Consider the following 21,140-nt stretch of genomic DNA (forward strand, 5'->3'; position numbering starts at 1 on the left):
TTTTTTTTTTTTTGCACAGGGGCGGATGTGACATTGGATCACAGCTCTATGGGGGGGGGGGGGGGGCGTTCTTACGCCGTTTTTGCGTCGGTAAACTAGGAAAAAGGGCGCCGGGCACAAAGAGGTTCGCGACTCTGCCCGAAAATGATGTTTCGGCTCTCTGCGGGAGACTACAGGCATTTTAAATGTGCAACAAAGGTAGCATTCTGTTCTTCAGACATGAAAGTGTAAAGGCATAAGAAAGCCAGTCGTGGCATGCCTCATGATGTTTGTGGGATGCAGTTTGATGCTCTCCTTTGGTTTTGCAGCTTTGCCTCGTCACAGGAAGGCACCAAAAGAAAGGAGTGGGACCGCTCTCGTATCAGCCCTAGATGGAGGCGACGTAACCATTGATGGCCAAGCAGCTGCGATCGGCGCAGTGCCGTCGCCGGGCAGCCTTGAGCCGCCTGAAGGACAGAATCGCAGCTCACATGAAACAAGCTCAATAGCACCGGTAGCGGACGAAGCAGGTCTGCAAGGCTCATCCAGTGGAGTGCAGGCTGGAGTGTCTGACCTGGAGTCTGCTAATAACTCTCGCGCAGAATTAAATAAGCAGCTGGCAGACCTGACACGTAAATACAGCGAACTTCAAGAATTGCACACCCAGGCAAACTCAACGATCCAAGGCCTCCGAAAAAAAGTTAAGAAGATCGAAGGTACCATAGAAACCTTTGGAAAGAACATGAAATTTCTGAACGAGGACCAAATACAGGCATTGTCGCGCGACAGCAACAAAGGGAGTACTTGGTCTCCGCAAACTGTGAAGCAAGCACTTCAAACTAAATTTTCATGCGGGACGTCCGGCTACGAAACCTTAAGGAAACTGGGGTACCCGCTGCCGACTAACAGAACTCTTGCGCGTCGACTACAGGGACTCAAGTTTCTGCCTGGGATACTCACAGACGTGGTAGACCTGCTGAAAAGGAAAGCAGAAGGCATGCAAGACATTGAAAAAAACTGTGTTCTTTTACTAGACGAGATGGAGATCTCCCAGGGCTATGAGCTCGATCGAGCTAAAGATGTGGTCCTTGGCGGAACAACATTGCCTGAAAATCCTGAAAACCCGGCTCGCCATGCCCTTGTGTTCATGGTAGGTGGCCTTAACCAGCGGTGGAAGCAAGTAATAGCTTATCACTTTACTGGAAGCAGCGTAGACGGCCGCATCCTGAAGGACTACGTAATGAATATCGTGCAACTTTGTGCAGATATATCCCTGAGGATACGCGTTGTCATTTCAGATATGGGTTCCTCCAACAGCGTGGTTTCTGGAGCTTGTCTTTAAGTGGTATACGTTAATCTCATCGCGACATCCGTCAGTTGCTTTAAGTCTTGAACACATGGACAAGAGTAACACCACCATAGAAACTCTGTGCTTGGCGTCTGAGACCATTCGAGGAACGAACATGGGGAGCACGTCCCAGTGGAAGCCCTCACAGGCGGGTTTCTTAATAGCCACAGAAGTCATCATTCGTCTGCAGGATTGCCTTCTAAGAAGTGAAGGTTACAAGTTCTTCCTGACAAGCAGACTGCTCCAGGACTGTCTGGAAAATCTCTGTTCGGTTATACGTCTTAGGAAGCCCGTTCCAAGCGCCTATGACATGAAGTGTGCGTTGAAGCTTGTGTCTGTCAGTCAGTTTTTGTTTACACCATCGACTAGCTACGACGTTGATGACGCACAGTACCCGATCGACATGTTGTCGACAGGTATGCAAGAACAAGCGGCAGCCGAAACTGAAGCCATCGAAGATTCGGAGATCCCGTTAATTGAAGGGCTAACTTCTGCTGAGTGTGAGATTTTGTTCCACATCGGGGGGTACCTCATTAAAGGGATACTCAAATCTATCGGCAACTGCGAGAAGTGCAAGTCTGAATTGTTGGGCTCAAGCAGCAGCGAGCATGCGTACTTGACGACCCTTAAGGAATACGTCAGTGACGGGAGCAACCTTCACTACCCAAGCGATGCAGTTATGGTCGTGCTCAAAGCATGCGATGAGCATTTTAATGGTATCACCACCTGGAGGCAAAGCGTTTTTACCATGAAATCGCCCTTGAAGGCTGTGACTGCATACCTGACCAAGATGCTCCAGTCGGACGTAGCAGGATGCTGCCAGGAACACAAAGAAACTGCGGTGAAGCTCCTCGTGTCTAACTACGCGAGACTGAGGCTGCGTGTGCACCTGCATCAGGTCGCGGCAAAGGGACTCGACGGTCATGCAAGCAAAACGTGTGCTGGAGTGAATCTACAGTGAACTTTGAACTTCCATTTTAAGACATATCGCCAAAATTTACGCACTTTCGTGTTATTTGTGTCACTCTTTTAATGTTACTTTCATTTGTGTGTTTATTGTTACTTTGCCGTGCTTGCCGCATTTTTGCCTACTCTGTACAAACTTTTCGCTTTTGTTCATATACTTGTCTAGGTGAAGTACAAAGTAATACTTTGATTTCATTTGTTAAAGTTATTTCATCGCTTCATTCTCTAGTTTCTGGTCGTTCGTTTGAGATCTGCGAAAGGTATGTGGCAGTGGACACTTGCTGATAATAAAAACATACACTACGATCCAAACGTTGTGTAACGTATCCCCTCGTCACTCACTGACCTCTTTTTGCCGTCAGCATGTTCTTAACTTCTTATGCAACATGAATTTCGAGGGCTGCATACTAACCTTTTTACAAGCAACACAGGTTCACCTAGCAACTCTGGCCGAAGAACAGCAATGCTAGTACCGTAGAAATTTTCTCACTCATCTGTACTAACGCTTGCGGTAAACGTGTTATTTCGGGCTGTGAAAGAAAATCACCGAGCGCCGTACAAATGAATTTCTGTAGTTAAATATGTAAAAAAAAAAGAAAACATGCCACGCGCACCAGCGATTGTAACACGTTTTAAAAGGATAATTTCAGGTGACAGCGTTCTATATTAGCATGGGACAGCTAACCTTGCAGTATTGTTAAATTGTATGCCACCAAAAATTTTACCTACTTCACTGTAACGCCACCTTAGTGCCCTTTTTGCAGTGTTATTGTCCGCAAAAAGGCACGTCGCTTCAGTATACACGCGCGCCGCACGGAGTGGGCATGTGCATGGCGGCCGCCGTAGCAGACGACGCGGTTGTCTCCACCCTGAAACGGGAGACGGGCGCGCGCGCATCGAGGCACCCTAACTGAGGTAATCTAGTAACGTTGGTCGCACCTGAATTCACAAAAATCGGCCTCCGCTATCGTTATCATGGACACCGTACAAACACCGCGAAAAGAAAGACAATGCCATGACGAAATCGTTTGTACGCTAGTGGTTATGCAGCACAACGTACAAGTTACACGTGCGAAACAGCAAGCGCGAGAGCTTCGCAAAGGTGAACAAGTATCGAACAAAAAGGGCTACTTGAATCATTTACACTTACCCGTGATCGTTGCCATCGTCATGGAAGTCCGGCGAATCAGGTGGTGGCGGATCACTGCTGCCATCCTTGGCAAGAAACGCAGGATCGCGAAATGTCTATTTGATTCAGGAAAAGTGCACGGAACCGTATACAAAAAGGTGCAACCGGTGCCGACACCTGGTGCAGCAGTGTCGCAGGTTTCTCGGCAGCCGTTTCGGGGTGCAAATGCAATGCATCAGCAGCGCCACCGCTAAAATGTCAATCGAATATTGAGGTGCCGTGCAAGCCTTTCGTCTGCTATGGTACGGGCAGTACGGGGCTAGTGAGGCTTAGCACGCACCGGCAAGCGGTTGTCAGTTGTGTCAGTTGTGCGTCCGAGGATTTGCACGTGATTTGTTAACATGAAGGAACTCCACATCGCCATGGAATTGGTTGAATCTGACAGTGAAGATGAGGAACTCGAGGCAGTGTTGTGTCAAATTGGTGCCCAATTGGTCCGCAGCGATCGTAACCGCACACCTAGATACTACGAGGAAGTTGTGGCCCGTTATTTTGACTACGAATTCAAGCGCCTGTTTCGGCTGTCAAGAGAGACGTTCGAAACACTCGTGGGGCGCTTCAAGTCGTCGCCCTTTTTTCCTAGGCCGCGGGGAGGACGCCCCCAAATCCCAGCGGAGAAAACTTGCCTGATTTCTCTCAGCTACTTGGGCACGCAGAATAGTATGTATAGAATCGCCGATACCTTTGATGTCTCCGAGTCATCCGTGTCTTTGTGCTTGAAACGGGTTCTTGACTTTCTCTTTAGCATCAGTGATGAAGTGATTGCTTGGCCCAGCGATCAAGAGCGGGCGAATATCAAAGCAGGCTTTGCTGCTAGGAGCGGCGGTAAAGGTCCGAGGAACACTATTGGGTGTATTGATGGTTGCCACATAGAGATTCCGCACCAGAATGAATCACCGGCATCCTACTGCAATAGAAAAAAATTTCCTTCAATCATTCTTCAAGGAATCTGCGATGCAAACAGCCGTTTCACTGACATTTTTGTTGGTTACCCTGGCAGCGTACACGACGCACATGTGCTGAGAGAGAGCCCCTTCTACGGCACTGCAGAATCTAAGTGCGCCGGCGATTATTTACTAGGGGACGCAGCGTACCCGCTCCTTCCATGTCTAATGCCTCCATACAAGAACAACAGGGCCACGTTTGAGCGCTACAAGCGAAAGTTTAATAAGAGGCTCAGCCAACAACGCGTAGCTATAGAACATGTCTTTGGCATTTTGAAGCAGCGCTTCAGGCGGTTATATCTTGTGGATGCAGACACCATTGATCAGTGTTGCCTCATTGTCACAGCAGCATGTCTGCTACACAACCTATGTAGCAGAAGTTGCGACACATTGAGCAACTTCGAGGATTTACCGAGGGAAGACGACATTGAAAATGACAACGATGGAGCCATCACAAGCACTGCAGCTGTTAGAGAGATGTGTAAACGCCGACCCAAGAACATTGCCGAAACGCAGTGCTGAGACTTCAAGTTCAGTGTTCTACATGCTTGTGTGAACTACTTTGCAAGAACATTGCCGACACACAGTGCTGAGACTTTTAAATGTTTTGCATACTTGTGTGAACTGCTTTTGCCGACACGCAGTGCTGAGACCAGATTAAGTGTTTTACATGCTTTTGTGAACTACTTTGCAAGAACATTGCCGACACGAAGTGCTGAGGAGACTTTTAAATGTTTTGCATACTTGTGTGAACTGCTTTTGCCGACACACAGTGCTGAGACCAGATTAAGTGTTTTACATGCTTGGAATTACTTTGCAAGAACATTGCTGACACACAATGCTGAGGAGACTTTTAAATGTTTTGCATACTTGTGTGAACTGCTACGATATATCTTTTCTCCTCCATGATCGCACCACGCTTTCGAACGCGCGTTGCCTGTGTAGTTTCGTGAGCGGTGGATCTGTATACACTGGTTAAAAAACCTGATCGCATACTACAACCGTGCTATGGTCGTGGTCTTCCGCCGAACTACTTCTGTTCAAGTGCCTGAAGAAACAGTACGAAGAGAAAATGCTCCAGTCCGGGCTCACTGATAAAGTCAGCCTTCGGCATTGGACGAGGAAAGATATCGACGCTTTCCTGTGTGAGTATTGCACCTGCCATTCACGCACTACATTTGTGAGGTTTCCCCAATTCGTCTGCACCTTGCGTACTATAGCTCGGAAAGTTGCGCGTCTGTCTTTGTTTTTACGAACCCACGAGCGTCGCTTGCAGTGTAGGAGTGCAGGGCAATATTCATACAAGCTATTTGGAGGTCAGAATACCTGACACAAGGTTGGCTTGTACACTAGTTGGTATTGCATTGTAAGGTTGCATTCTACAGCGTGAAGACGATGGTACGGAAAGGTAATGTAGAAGAAAAAAATACATCATGCCAGTGTTCACTCTTTAAACCAAAAAGCCTCTTCTTATATTGTCGGTCCATATTTAATATCCTTAGTGGGAAGAGCAGTCGAATGAGAGCTCGACGCCGCAGCCGTCGTCGAACGCGGCGTCGCCTGGTCGAACGGCGGAGCACTTCGATGCGTCCCGAGACGCGCTTATTTAACTGACGGAACGCCTGCGCTGAAACCCGACACCCCACTAGACGGTCAGTATTTCGCTAGCCCTTCACTAAGGCTTTTCCCATAATCATCGTGGTTTTGATATGTCGAACGCCAGCCATTACTAATACGAGGTGGCAGAACGAACGACGGTGGGCAGGTACTGGCCTTTTGTTCCTCCTCTTTGTCTGCGCTGTTGGAAATATTGCTGCCATGCAATACAGACGAAAGGAACAGCAGTCGAGGCGTGTACAGTTATACATTAAGCTTATGTGCAGGTGCGCGTTCAGAAATTTTCGCGGTGTCGAATCACGGCCGCATTTCAATGGAGGTGAAGTGCTAGAGGGCCGTGTTCGTGAACTAAAATGGGGAGGGCTCCGAACGGAAAGTGGGGCGAGAACAGTAGTAAAGTCGCTAAAGAAATCTGTTTCAATTGACTGCACGAAATGCTTAAAAGAAATGCTAAGCTTTTTCGGAAGCATTTAAATGGGTGTGGATCGAGTGATATGGGTATTCTAGAAATCTTGGGCAATAACCAAGTCGTCATGGTGCCTATTATCAAAAATTGCTTGGAGCAATTAGATAAAACTAAAGCATTCGGTCTTGACTGCATCTTGCTTTGCATGCTAAGCGCTGTGCTGCACCAGTCTGCCTTTATTCTTTTGTTAACGTTTACACATTCACTCTGTGCAAGTGACCTAGCTGCCACAAAATTGGAATAACGCACATGTTGGACCAATTTATAAGGGCAGTTCAAGAAAATATGTCCAGAATTATAGGGCTGTTTTCCTGACATGTATTGTAGGCAAGTTAATGAAACGCTAGTTAATGGAGTTAATAGTTAATGGGCAAGTTAATGGAACTAAAACAAAATGCATTTTCTACATGTGTAAAACTGAATTAGAGTGTGGCGGCCCTCAACCAATAGCCTGAAAAGTTGTTTCAGTTGTGTGCGGCTTTACCAAAGTGGTGCAGAGGGAGATTCGCTATGTTTATAGACTGATGCACAGCCATGCAGAATTGAGGATTGTCAGTAGACACAATATGAGCACTACGCAGTTGCCTCTGTGTTCAGCTGTGCTAGCTTCTGTGTTAAAGCATTAGCAAGGAACCAACATGACTTTGAATATTTGCTGAAGCAGTCATCAACATAGGCCCCTTGTGACACAATAAGTCTGGTTCCTTCTAGTTATATGTAAAGTTTTTGGGAAAACATGGGCAATTAGAGCACTGTTTTGGTGTTGTATACATTTTAGTGCACGTTATTTTACTGTCTGGAGAAAGCGGCATGGGCTGTTTCTCGGCAAGCCCTATCTGTTGCCATGCAAGCAGACAGGTTGAGCCTCCTTTGGCCGCCATCTTAAATCGTACAGCACGCCACCTATAGTTCGTGGTCATTGCGAATATTGGAAGGATTGCAGTGAGACTTAGACGAAGACGAGGGACATGTAATGCACCGAGGAGCGCTGTTTTATGTCTCTCCTGTTTTCGGCTAAGTTGCGTTGCTTTCTTTAAAGTAGTACCAACTCGCCAAAGTCGAGATATTAGGGTAGAGTTTGAATGCTTGTTGTCCTCTTAAAGGGGCCCTCCAACGTTATTCAACACCTCATTTTTTACTCGGGAGTTTGTCAAATGACGGGGAGCCAAAACCTTTCATATAGCACAAACAGATAAGTTCACTTTTAAAAGAATACCTGTTTTAGGCTTGGGGTAAGTCCATGTAGTGTACGCATAAACTCTGCTGTGTGCTTCACAGAAATTGGGCAAGCCCCATTACCGAGTACAGCAGTGGCAATGGAAAGCAAAAGGATCAGAGGGAGAGAGCGGAGCAAAGAAGAGTGGTGGAGAGCAGTGGAGAAGGAGGGTGGAGCCTGGCCGGATAAGGCATCAACTGGAGAAGAAACAGGGAAGCAGGCGTTAAGTGAAAGCTCTTCTCGGAGAAAGGGAAAAGAGAAGAATTAAACTAAACGCAAGAAAGTTTTCAGCTGGAATTTTAACTCGGGTACCCATGTGCCAAGGTAGGCATCCTAGCCACTTGGCTATCCGGGCACGGTAGCAGAAGCATTTATGTGAATCGTACTATCGTTGTGCCACGGGCGAGCAAATGAATGACAGAAAGAATTGGAGGGATAGAACAAAAGAGGGAGAAAGACAGCCAGAGAAGGGAGTATAGTTAAAGGGAATGCAGACCCTGGTTAAGGGGTCTGGTGGCCAGGCTGAATGATCACGACTGCCAGCCAACTTGCAGCCAAAAGTTAGACAATGCGGCGTCCTGCAAGCAGGTTGCAAGCAAATAGCAGGACAGTGGGAACCCAGTCGCAAAGTCGGGACAAGTCCTGCGTGTATCTGGAAGACTGAACACTTAAGTCATAGCTTCAATAGAAGTGTCACATGGGCATTTGTAAGGCGGTTGAACAGTCTATCGACTCAATTGTCCAGCACAAGTTGCCACACGGGCGATTACCAAGGCCCTTGAGTCGATCAGTCTATCCAGCCAACGTAGCACCCCATACCTCGATTGTAACTTTTTTGGCTTATGAGTGATAGAAGTGGAAGCAGCGCAAACATGTCAGTGTTAGAAAGCAGTGGTCACGTGGCCACAGTTTTGCTGTGCAATTATTCAAAAACCGAACATGCATTTATAATTACATATAAACAATTTAATAAAAAGTTGAAACAAAAATAACAAATCTGTGTGTGCTTTTAAGTGTATATTATTTCACTGAAGTAAAAAGTTGGACGTGCTGGTTTTGGCTAATTGTAAACTGAGGGGCGCTAAAATACGACACATAAGAAAATGAACACAGATTGCATGGTGCTTTACATATGTCTTTCCTGAATGGAAATAGTTCAGTTGCTAGTAGCACATCGTCCGAGTCCTTCTTTTCGTTGTGTGCCGTATTTTTGCACTCCTCAGTCTATAATAAATTACTTTATATATGATGAAATGGAAAGGAAAATAAAATTTTGTAGCACCACAAGATCTTTAAAGCAAACAATTCAGGAGCTCAACAGAACTGCCATATAGCAGCATGACAACTCTATCAAGTCTATGGGGCGGCAGCATTTCGACGGCCGTCCACTCCATGGCCTTTCAAAAGGGCCTGTATGACACAGGAGTAAGTCGGGCTGCCTGGCTTGTATCACTCGGACCCGGGAGGCTACCTTCGCAGAATTTTCACTTGTGCAGGTGTGATTAAATTCAGGTGTCCGTAGTGATAGTAGCGATAGAGCCACTAAAGAAGCCTGTTGCCTCACAAACTCACCGCCGCAAAATTTTTGGAATCAGTCCAGTAACAGTGGATTTCTCAAAATTTGTGTGCACTGCAGTTAGTGATCCCACTTCTGTGCTAACTGTGAAGAAATGCGCCAAATTAGATTTACTGCCCCATCTTGTTAATATCAACGGAAATTGTGCCAAACAGCGTCAAAGATGAATTTGGGAGCATCAGACGGTCCCAAATTCATATTGATGCGAAGGTAATATTCTCATCTAATTTTGAAGGGGAGCTTCGTGGCATTGCAAGTTTCCCCTGAGTATGTGTTTTCACGGTTTAGCTCCATTTTACTGCAGTGAACCTTCTTTACAGGAGAATTAGATGCATAATAGTTTTTAATAAAACAGGTGCTTTCACGGCCTAGCACTGCTCCACTGCAATACAACGACCTTTACAGGATGTCACATGCAGACTAATATCTACCTATTCATTTGAATATTCAAAGCTTTCGAATATTTGCACAAGCCTAATATTTTCTACCAATTCAAATGGCTGCAATGCAAGTGTATAGGGTAAAATGCCTGCTGGAAAAAAAAATGAACTGATTTATTTGAGTAGTAAAGATGTACAAGGCGATTTTGATATGAGCAAGACCGTCTCCCTAACTTTACTACCTATTTTCTCAGACTGGGAAGTCAACTTACGCGTATTCCTCAATTTTGCCAGAAAACTTACGAGCGCTACCGCAGCAGGCAAGAGGCCATATATATATATATATATATATATATATATATATATATATATATATATATATATATATATATATATATATATATATATATATATACACACGTAAATACATGTACGGAAATTTCAACACAAGAGTATTCAAGATACAACCACCTTCGCCATGAATTTGCTTAAAAGCACTAGTGAATCTGGATATAACCCGCTATTTTATTTTTCACATTCATGTCAACAGAAAATGTACTTTGAACATCACAGCCTCGAGACGTGTCTGCCCGTGGTTTAATAAGAATAAGTCTTACTGGTGTGTGAAAGCCTGCAATCGTAGTGATGTAGATGCAGGCATAGGCATGTCACGATAGAAAGTGCATACGTGTGTACTGCTCAATGAGGATCGCACGTAATCAATATCGAAATTGAATATAATCCTCGTTGGTTTCAATTTTTTCAACTTTTCTTTATCTTCAGACTGATTTTTAACAAAACTATCGGGGTCAGCATGCACACTGGATCTAGCGCTGCTACAATGAAGATGCTTCATACGCTTTACACCACGAATGATCTCGTTTAGAAACCTCCTGTATTCTCAGCTGCAGCATTCTACTTTAGGAACTGATGTCAGTCGCATTTCTCAGCACTACAAATAAAGTTCCTTCATCCATTCATCCATTGCCTAATCAATATAATCCCGTTGCATGTTACGACAGAACACAAAGCGGCTATTGAACAGTGCAAAGCAGTCATTGAGCACCATGAAAATATTAGTTGGTACTGCCTGTCATGGAAAGAAAAAGTGCAGTTTAGTAGTTTTCATCTCGATTTTTAGTGCAGAAATGCGTAACTTCAAAGTGTTTGTGTTCATGATACAGTTTCAAAAGAAAACAAAAACTGGTCAACTGTGTGTTGTCAATACTACTCAGACCTTTGCGACAATGTTGGTGAGCCTTTTCACATAGTTTAGTTAGCTAAACTTATTTTTTTGTTGTTCTGCTACAAACGGGTTTAGTTTATACTTTTGATTATTGCTTATGTTGCCTCTAATGCTGTTTTACTACAAATTGCCCTTAATAGGAGGTCCCGATACAGTCTTTGACTTTGGTACCCCCTCTTGTATACTAAACACTTGCAAAATTCTTGTATGCATATCAGTGATTAATCTGAAAAGCTCCTTGACATAGTTTTGCCATCCGAAAGTAAAGTCACATGAAAGATACACATCGCGACATTCAGAGAAGACAGAATGGCGGCAGTGCTTGGGAATCTGCAATCGCCTGCTGCTGACAGCCACAAATATGGTGTCCTGTGCTGTGCACCATCGCGTTTCAGCAGCCCCCAAGTAAACGCTTGTACCATAGTGCCTCAGTCGGTTAAACATGGCAGCAACCTATGAACGCTGAAAATTGTGATTTTGTATAGACAATTTCACAGAGGGGTTTCAGTGCCTCCATTCAGGGCTGTTAAAGGAGCACTGACATCAGAATGCGGCGATGGCGTAGTGGTTAGAGCATCCGCCTCGCATGCAAGAGGTCCGTGGTTCAAATCCCGGTGCCGCGCAGTTCCCAACTGGATTTAAAAAAAAAAATCCGCGTGTTGATGGAACTGCATTAAGAGGCCTGGGGTGCGGCCTCACCGGTAACCACCGCCGGGAACGCACTCCCTCACCAGAGAAGGATTGGCCACCCTGGTGCAGTATCTGGCCACTACATCCCACATGCATACGTCAAATAACTCATGGCCCTCAGTCCCCAGCAGCTGCGAAGCAACTGACCACGGCGGCGGTCAGATCTGCAACGCAGCAGAGGGTGCTAAGAATCTCTGGATCCGGACAGGCCGCCATTGGAACCTGAACTTGGCAACGTTTAACGCTAGAACCTTATCTAGTGAGGGAAGTCTAGCTGTACTATTCGAGGAGCTAGAGGGTGTTAAATGGGATATAATAGGGCTCAGTGAGGTCAGAAGGACAGATGAGGCCTATACTGTGCTACAGAATGGGCACGTCCTTTGCTATCGGGGCTTGGCAGACAGAAGGGAACTGGGAGTGGGGCTCCTAATTCACAGAAACATAGCTGGTAACATAGAGGAATACTATAGCATTAATGAAAGGGTGGTAGGTATTGTAATTAAACTGAATAAAAGATACAAGATGAAGGTAGTACAGGCTTACGCGCCTACATCCAGCCATGATGACGCTTCAGTTGAAAGCTTCTATGAAGACGTGGAATTGGCAATGAGTAAGGTAAAAACACAGTATACTATAGTGATGGGCGACTTTAATGCAAAGGTAGGGAAGAAGCAGGCTGGAGACCAGGCAGTAGGAGATTATGGCATCGGCACTAGAAACGCCAGACGAGAGCTACTAGTCGAATTCGCAGAACGCAATAATTTGCGGATTTTGAATACCTTCTACCGAAAACGAGAAAACCGCAAGTGGACATGGAGGAGCCCTAATGGCGAAAATAAGAACGAAATAGACTTTATAATGACTGCACACCCAGGAATCGTGCAGGATGTGGAAGTGGTTGGCAAGGTACGATGCAGTGACCATAGAATGGTACGGTCTCGAATTCGCCTAGACTTGAAGAAGGAACGACAGAAACTGATACGCAAGAAGCCAATCAATGAGCTAGCACTGAGAGGGAAAGTACAGGAATTCAGAGTGTCGCTGCAGAACCGGTACTCGGCTCTTAGTGAGGATCGGCTCTTAGTGAGGAAACCAACCTTAGCGTAGATACAATGAATGATAATCTGACGAGTATCATTACGGAGTGTGCAGTGGAAGTTGGAGGCAGGGTAGTTAGACAGGACACTGGCAAGCTTTCCCAGGAAACGAAGAACCTAATTAAAAAGCGTCAAATCATGAAAGTGTCAAGTACAACAGACAAAATAGAACTGGCAGAGCTTTCGAAGTTGATTAATAGACGTAAAGTATGCGATGTAAGAAGGTATAACATGGAGAGAATTGAACACGCTCTGAAAAACGGAAGAAGCGTCAAAGCAGTGAAGAGGAAACTTGGGATAGGCAAAAGTCCGATGTATGCACTAAGGGACAAAGAAGGCAAAATAACTACCAATATGGATAGGATAGTTAAAATAGCGGAGGAGTTTTACAGAAATCTGTACAGTAGCCGAGACAACCACGACCTTAATACTATAAGAACTAGCAGTAACCCAGATGACACCCCACCAGTAATGATAGAAGAAGTCAGAAAAGCTTTGGAGAGCATGCAAAGAGGCAAAGCTGCTGGTGAGGATCAGGTAACATCAGATCTGCTGAAAGATGGAGGACAGATTGTGTTAGAAAAACTAGCCACCCTGTTTACGAGGTGTCTCCTGACGGGAAGGGTACCAGAGTCTTGGAAGAACGCTAACATCATCTTAATACATAAGAAAGGAGATGACAAGGACTTGAAGAATTACAGGCCGATCAGCTTGCTCTCTGTAGTATACAAGCTATTTACAAAGGTAATTGCTAACAGAGTAAAGAAAACATTAGAATTCAATCAACCAAAGGAACAAGCAGGATTTCGAACAGGCTACTCAACAATTGACCACATTCATACTATCAATCAGGTAATAGAGAAATGCTCAGAGTATAACCAACCACTATACATAGCCTTCATAGATTACGAGAAGGCGTTTGATTCAGTAGAAATATCAGCCGTCATGCAGACACTGCGGAATCAGGGCGTAGATGAAGTATATATAAACATTCTGGAAGAAATCTACAGGGGATCAACTGCTACCATAGTGCTTCATAAAGAAAGCAACAGAATACCAATCAAGAAGGGTGTAAGGCAGGGGGACACAATCTCCCCAATGCTATTTACCGCATGCTTACAGGAGGTTTTCAGAAGCCTAGAATGGGAACAGTTAGGGATAAGAGTTAATGGAGAATACCTTAGTAACCTGCGCTTCGCCGATGACATTGCATTGCTGAGTAACTCAGGGGACGAATTGCAACTCATGATTACGGAGTTAGACAAGGAGAGCAGAAAGGTGGGTCTTAAAATTAATCTGCAGAAAACGAAAGTAATGTACAACAACCTCGGAAAGGAGCAGCTCTTCGAGATAGGTAATAGTGCACTTGAAGTTGTAAAAGACTATGTCTACTTAGGGCAGGTAATAACCGCTGAGCCTAACCACGAGATTGAAGTAACTAAAAGAATAAGAATGGGGTGGAGCACATTCGGCAAGCACTCTCAAATTATGACAGGTAGATTGCCACTGTCCCTCAAGAGGAAGGTATATAACAGCTGTATCTTGCCGGTAGTTAGCTACGGAGCAGAAACCTGGAGACTTACAAAGAGGGTTCAGCTTAAATTGAGGACGACACAGCGAGCAATGGAAAGAAAAATGGTAGGTGTAACCTTAAGCGTGTATCCACACGACGGACCAAATCCGTCTTTTCCGCGGCGGACGGCGCGTCACGTGACCCCACGTCACGGATTTCCGCCATCCGTGCCGCGTCCGCGGACGTCGCGGACGGAAAATGCCACGCTCTTTTTCGCAAACGGATTCCCGCGGAAAAACACGACAAATTTAGCGGAGGACGCCAATACTAGTGTGGCAACAAGCGCTTATTTTTCTGTTTCTCGTGTGGTTTCGTAAATTTAGCCGACGAAGTTATAAGGGTCTGGCAACAGGCACGTTTTTTTTTTTCTGCTCGTCTTGTTTGGGTTTTTGCGTGGGAAGTACGTTCGACGCACACTACCGCAAACAACTCCAACTATGAACTTGAGCGACGACGCAACTTTTTTTCTGCTGCGCCTTGTTGAGCAGTTCCCCGCATTGTGGGATATGACACTCGCCGAGTACGCGGACACAACAGTGAAGGAGAGTATATGGGAACGCATAGCGAAGGAAATGAACGAGGAGTGGCCTGCGTACGGGCCGTACGATGCCAGTAAGTACCATTTATATTTACTCTCTATGTTTTGCGTTATTATATGGGTGGGTTTCGTGATAATAACCTTCTGGAATGTACCTGTTATGCATGACGTGGGGCACATTGGTGTCTACAAGTGACGGCCGTGGTCAGCGCATTCCCAAGCATGCTACCGTGCCGGAGGCAGGGCTGCTCAATAAAAATGCATTTTAATCAAGGAATCGGCGCGAAATTCAAGAACAGTGTTAATGGCGACGAGTCCGCCAAACGTTGCTTGTGATGCGTAAGCTTGCGGTAAAACTGAAAACATTCACTGCAGTATTCGTTAGAGCACCAGCCACGTTTTTTCAGCATAATGTGTTGTGATGGTGATTGACCGAAACTGCATGGTGTAAATCGTACTTATAATCACCCCCCCCCCCCCCTCTGTTTTGTTCTTTTTTTTTTACAGAAGCCCTTCGGCGCTTCTTTGACAATAAGAGACGCACATACCGGTTGGAGAAGAAGAAAGTAGAATCCACAAAGAGTGGAATGCCAAGCTCGGACGTTTATAAAGGTCGCTGGCGCTTTTATAATTCACTCAGGTTTTTGGATGCTTCAAAAGTGACCTGTTGGCGTTCTGTGAGCACTGATGCATGCCAAGCTGCGGCGGAGACCATGAAGGTAAACTGCCCTTGTTTTTCGTATTTGTGATGAAGCCTTCTTGTGCCGCGTAAATTTTTACAATATGTATTTTTTATTACTTAGCACTTTCTTATACAGCCTTACAACCTTTTCAATGCTTGAACACACACCAAAATAATTCTACATTAAGATTAGTTGCTTGGTGTGCTGAATTATTCAAACGTCGTTTCTATATTTAAATTAGATATGACCAAAAATTGTTGACACTGAAGTTTGAATCTTGCGCTCTAATTACGCCAAATCACGAATAATGTACCATTGCTTTTACGTGGTTGTAATACAGATTGTAATCGGAATAGATACGCAGATGTGTGTCTGCAAAGCATTACATTTTGGAATTGCGAGAGACTTTGTGCGCCATTTTGTGTCTTGCAGGTACGACCAGACATTGATGATCCTTCACAAACCTCAGACGATGCAGCTGCAGCGACTGACGACCAAAACATTACCGTGGACGACCCAATTGCGGGCAAGGCACTCTCTGCAATGTCCCGCCAAGGAACACAGAAGAAAAGGCGCCGATCTCCCCATCGTTTAGATGAAATATTGGCCCAACGGCAAACTGTGTTGGAAAAAATAGCTGCAAGCGTAGGCCAACCAGCGAGTACCACACAGCAGGAAGATGATATCGACTATTTTGGTAAAGTTGTTGCTGCACACATGCGCGAGGTTCCGAAGGATAAGCTGATCCCATGCCAGAAGGCTATCTTAAGCGCACTTGAAATCTACATCAACAAAAGCGAGTAAGAAAGCTCAACAGATCTCATTTAATATTGCCAGTTAATAAATCGTTGCTTACCTCCAGCATTGTTGTCAGTGTGAATGAAACTCAGTTTTAAGTAAATATCCGTAATTTGAAATGCCATTCATATGACAGCGTATACAAGATCTCGCCCTTCAACTAAACAAACCGCATTTTATTTTTCAACAACTTTATTTTATGACAACGCATGTGCATCTTGCACTATCTTTGCGTAATCTTATGGCCTTCTGTATACATCGGCCTCCAAGTGGGCTGACGTACGCTGCCATGACACAGCACCCCTGCCATTCAAAAATTCGCATAGGCTGTCACGTACGGCGGAGCCAACAGCACTTACTCGTCCGCGAGAATAAGGCTGTGTAGAGAACAGAGTTGCAGTAGGCGTTGTGTCGGCACACGAGTCAGCTGCGTTCAATTCATTGGCGAGGAAGTTGTGCAATACGCATGCTGCATTCACCATTGATGTCACCCGTTTTGGCTCAGCGTCAATCACGGTGTGCAGAAATCTAAACCTATTCGCAAGTATTCCAAAGGTGCTCTCAACTACACGCCGAGCCCTGGATAACCTGTAAAGCATTAAAAAAAGTAAGATATAATTTTATACACTTTACACCACTGAGAAGATAGTAGCATGCTAATGTGTGCTGCAAATCTGGGTTAGCGCACCTTCGATTAAACGGTTAAATATCACATAGTGCTGTTTCAGTAGTGACATAAATTACCTGTAATTAAATATTCTCTTCTCTTCTGATAACGAACGTTCCCCAAACGGTTTCATCAAGTTTCTTCCAAGAGGAAACGCGTCATCACCGACGAAAACTGGTGGCAAGTACAGATCAGGCAAGCTTCCCACCTTGACCAGTTCCGGAAGACCAGCCGACATGTTTGACAAGTGTGCTTGCAGAGGCGTAGTTTGCCAGACGCCCGCATCTCCCTGTGACCCTGGCGCACCAACATCCGTGTACAAAAATTTGTAGTTCGCATCGACCACGGCAAACAGTATAATGCTAAAGCTCTTCTTGTAGTTTCTGTAAACTGTTCCCGTGTTTGCTGGCTTAGTAATTATCACATGCTTTCCATCCATCGCTCCAACGCAGTTTGGAAAGTTCCAGTTTCTACTGAAACCAGCAACGACGTCTCTCCACTCATCCTCGGTGCTTGGAGTTTTGAGAAATTCATTCTTCAGCTCTTCATAAATTACATTACATGTTTCATGGATGATATCATTTACAGTCGAGTGGCCCAGACGAAATTGGCGACTCAAGGAGTGGTGGCTCTCTCCTGCACAAAGGGAAAAAAATACCGTCACTAATTCGCAGATGTATGCCAAGAGTGCCAAACTGTACATCAACGACAGCGAGGCTGTGTAAGAGGGCTTTCGTAGCCTTCGCAAGATTTGTTTTATTAGTGTCACATATGTGCCTATTCAAGACCTTGCTGGCGTTTTACAACACACAACGTAATGCCACCTCTAAAAGCGAGGCTCTCCAAGTCTGAACAGTCTCGGATGCAACAATAGGAGCAATGTTTCGAGTAGAAATGCACAGACGTGCAACACTTGCCTGAAGCAAGGTATCGTAGCGTGACCTGCAGCCTTGTTTCAGCTGATATGGCTCGCCGCATTACGGTGTCCTGTCGTTGTATGCGAGGTCCTACGAGCGACAGCAACTGGACAAACTGCTCTCTCGACACTCGCAGAAGCCTCCTGTATTCTTGGCTGTCGCTAAGCAAAAGTTCACGATAGAGTTGATATTGCATACCCAGATGCTTGTTAGCGATGTAGTCCTTTTGCCAACAAGATCGTTTTACAGGGAAGAACAGCGCTTCATCGTCTAATTCTGCTAATACAACAGCCATTGCAGCTATTCGTTGCTTTCTTTCGACCTCCATATTCACTTCAACTTCAAACTCAGCGTCATAGACGGAAACCTAAACCTCGAATGGCTAGCGATGAATGGGTTTTCTACTTTCAGACTGGTCGCGCCATCTATAGAAAAGAAGAATAAGCAAACATTCGCACATTATCATGAGCTCCGAGATATGGTAGCCCCAGCGCTACCGCAGATCACCGAGCTCATGTATTGGCAATAGCGGTGGTCGCTAAGCCTACACTTTTCAGAAAACGAGTACGGCGCTCGGAAACAGTACCAAATAGTCATGTATACGTTGCCGTCGAAGCTCGAGGACACAGACCTAAAGCCTACACAACCATCAGTTTGGGAATAACAGCCCACGCGATGCGCTACGAAGAGCTTAAAGATTTGAAGCGGGCAGCTCTCGCTTCAGACAGTGCCGCCATGTTTTTTTTCTCCAGCGCGTCCGTCTGCTCGCTTCGTCCGTCGTCTGAATGTGCTTCGCAGCCGGACGGGCGGCGGAACGAACGTCCGCGGGAGGGATTTGCGCGGATATGTCCGTCGTGTGGATACACGCTAAGAGACAAGAAGAGAGCAGAGTGGATTGGGGGACAAACGGGGGTTAAGGATATCATAGTTGAAATAAAGAAGAGGAAATGGACATGGGCCGGGCATGTAGCGCGTAGACAGGATAACCGCTGGTCATTAAGGGTAACTAACTGGATTCCCAGAGAAGGGAAGCGGGTTAGGGGGAGACAGAAGGTTAGGTGGGCAGATGAGATTAAGAAGTTTGCGGGTATAAATTGGCAGCAGCAAGCACAGGACCGGGTTAACTGGCGGAACATGGGAGAGGCTTTTGTCCTGCAGTGGACGTAGTCAGGCTGATGCTGATGATGATGATGATGTGAACTGCTACGCAAGAACATTGCCGTCAAGACTTGAAATCGTGTGTTTCACACACTTTGCTCCTCCGACCGTATGAGCAACTTCGAGGATTTACCGAGGGAAGACGGCCAGTGAGCGGACAAATGGTCCAGCATGCTTTTCCAAAATTACCTGTGGTAGTGTAGAGTTCGGCGTCGCCGTCAAAGACGATAACTCCAAACTTGTCCACGATGGGAAAAATTTCGGTCTAGACACCGTCGATGTCCGCGACCACCGGCATATTTGTCGTCTGCTGGTCGCGTTGTCGTCTGCTGTCTGCCAAGCATGCGCGGGGAGCAGGTCGTGTGGCTGCACCCAAAATGCTGCACCCTCGCGATGGGAGGTTCAAGGGTTCGCGGCACCGCGGCAGCACCTTACCTGCACCCGCCACAATCGAGGATGTTGGTGCAGGGGGCGCCGCTGCACCTTCGGGAATCGAGGACCTAGGTGCAGCGCGTGAAAAAGTGCAGAAGGTGCAGAGAACCTAGGCTGAATCGAATAGACCTGGTATGTCGCTGTATGGTTCAAGCAACACCATCTAGAAAAGGTCAAGGCCTCTCCACTTCCCTTCGCCGGCGGTGTGACGTCACCCCACCATGCCCCAGCCAGTACGGCGTTCTGTTTCCCTTTTTCTGCAACAGATGGCGCGACGAGGCGAGGGAGACAAACCGTACGGACGCGCCGGCGAAGCCACGTTTTTTTCGGCGTGTTGCGTCAGCCTGCTAGTGGGGTTTTGTGGTTGTGCGGTTGCAATTTGCTTTCACGATTTATTGTGACCTACTACATGCACAGCGCATCACGATGGGACGCTGTTGCATGCCCAACTGCAAGGGAAATTACGACAACGGGCCTAAGGTGCATTTGTTTTCATTCCTGAGCGATCCTGTGCGGAAAGCGAAATGGCAGCGTGCCGTCCGGCGCGACGACATTGACGTGTGTCAACTCAAGAACCCTCAGGTAAGCGTTCGAATACACCCTTTTCTTGAATGCGTAACATTCGTATTTAACGCGCTGTGATTGTTATAGCTGCTCACGCATTTTGCACGTGCTTTACGCGTTGGTCGTCGGGGTGCTGTTTCCTAACCAAGCTGTGCAATCGCCCATTGCGGCTTCGTTATTGTTTATAAGAAGAATGCTGTATCACCTTTGCTTTATGAGGTGAACGGTGTCAAGCTTCACGGTGCATTGCTTTGCCCCTTCTCTGTGAACTCTTGCAAACTGAAGCTGGGAACGCGTGAAGTAAATAATGCTACAGTCGAAATGAAAGTAGCCTACTTTAAATCAATTGAACGTAAAATAACGCAAAACCCGAAAGAACTTTGGAGGTATATCAAACGAAACAAGAAAGACAACATTTCAATTCCCGCTTTGACCAGCGGTGATATTACCGTGAGCGATACGACAGAAAAGGCTAAGTTGTTCAATTTATATTTTACGTCAGTGTTCTCAGCCGCTACTGACCCCCAAAAAGACTTGAAATTGTTGGTACACGAATCCACATCCATGCCTGATGTAGTACTTGACGCTCGTGGCATTGAATTACTACTTAGAGATCTAGATTGTGCGAAAGCAGTGGGTCCTGATTGCTTGCCTAATTTTATGTTGAAGTCTTCTTCCCATGCAGTGTCTATGTACTTGAAAGTTATTTTTGAAAAATCGTTAAAACAGAGTTCTCTCCCAACTGATTGGAAAATGGCGTCTGTTGCTCCTATACATAAATCTGGCCCGCGCAATGCTGTGAATAATTACCGCCCTATCTCACTCACTTCTGTGTGCAGTAAAATTCTTGAACATATTTTATATACTGCGATTGTAAAGCACATAGATAGTAATTCCCTATTCAACTCTAACCAGCATGGATTTAGGCAGGGGCTATCATGCGTCACACAACTGGTAGAGTTCACCCATGTTTTAGCAGCAGCACTGGACGACAAATTTTCGGTCGACTGTATTTTCCTCGACTTTCAAAAAGCGTTCGACACTGTATCACACTTCTTATTGCTGAAAAAACTAACCAGCTTTAATATTAATCACC

The 21,140-nt window shown here is 45.7% G+C and overlaps 2 protein-coding genes and 1 long non-coding RNA gene across 3 annotated transcripts in view; 1 reads left to right on the forward strand and 2 right to left on the reverse strand.

Moving 5' to 3' along the window:
* The window catches only part of LOC142796311 (uncharacterized), a 161,603-nt gene that overhangs the window by 60,694 nt on the left and 79,769 nt on the right, over positions 1–21,140 (reverse strand). The window lies entirely within an intron of this gene.
* LOC119159674 (uncharacterized) lies at positions 14,368–16,369 on the forward strand. The gene is made up of 3 exons (XM_037412499.2): positions 14,368–14,899; positions 15,333–15,544; positions 15,941–16,369. The coding sequence occupies exons 1-3, from the start codon at positions 14,725–14,727 to the stop codon at positions 16,310–16,312; spliced, it is 759 nt and encodes a 252-aa protein (XP_037268396.1). The 5' UTR covers positions 14,368–14,724; the 3' UTR covers positions 16,313–16,369.
* Positions 16,481–18,767, reverse strand: LOC119159675 (uncharacterized). Its single transcript, XM_075886622.1, has 3 exons — positions 17,891–18,767; positions 17,051–17,609; positions 16,481–16,894 (listed from the first exon to the last, which is right to left on the reverse strand). The coding sequence occupies exons 1-3, from the start codon at positions 18,216–18,218 to the stop codon at positions 16,546–16,548; spliced, it is 1,236 nt and encodes a 411-aa protein (XP_075742737.1). The 5' UTR covers positions 18,219–18,767; the 3' UTR covers positions 16,481–16,545.

The sequence above is a fragment of the Rhipicephalus microplus genome, chromosome 2 (assembly GCF_043290135.1).
Source record: "Rhipicephalus microplus isolate Deutch F79 chromosome 2, USDA_Rmic, whole genome shotgun sequence".
Taxonomy (NCBI): domain Eukaryota; kingdom Metazoa; phylum Arthropoda; class Arachnida; order Ixodida; family Ixodidae; genus Rhipicephalus; species Rhipicephalus microplus.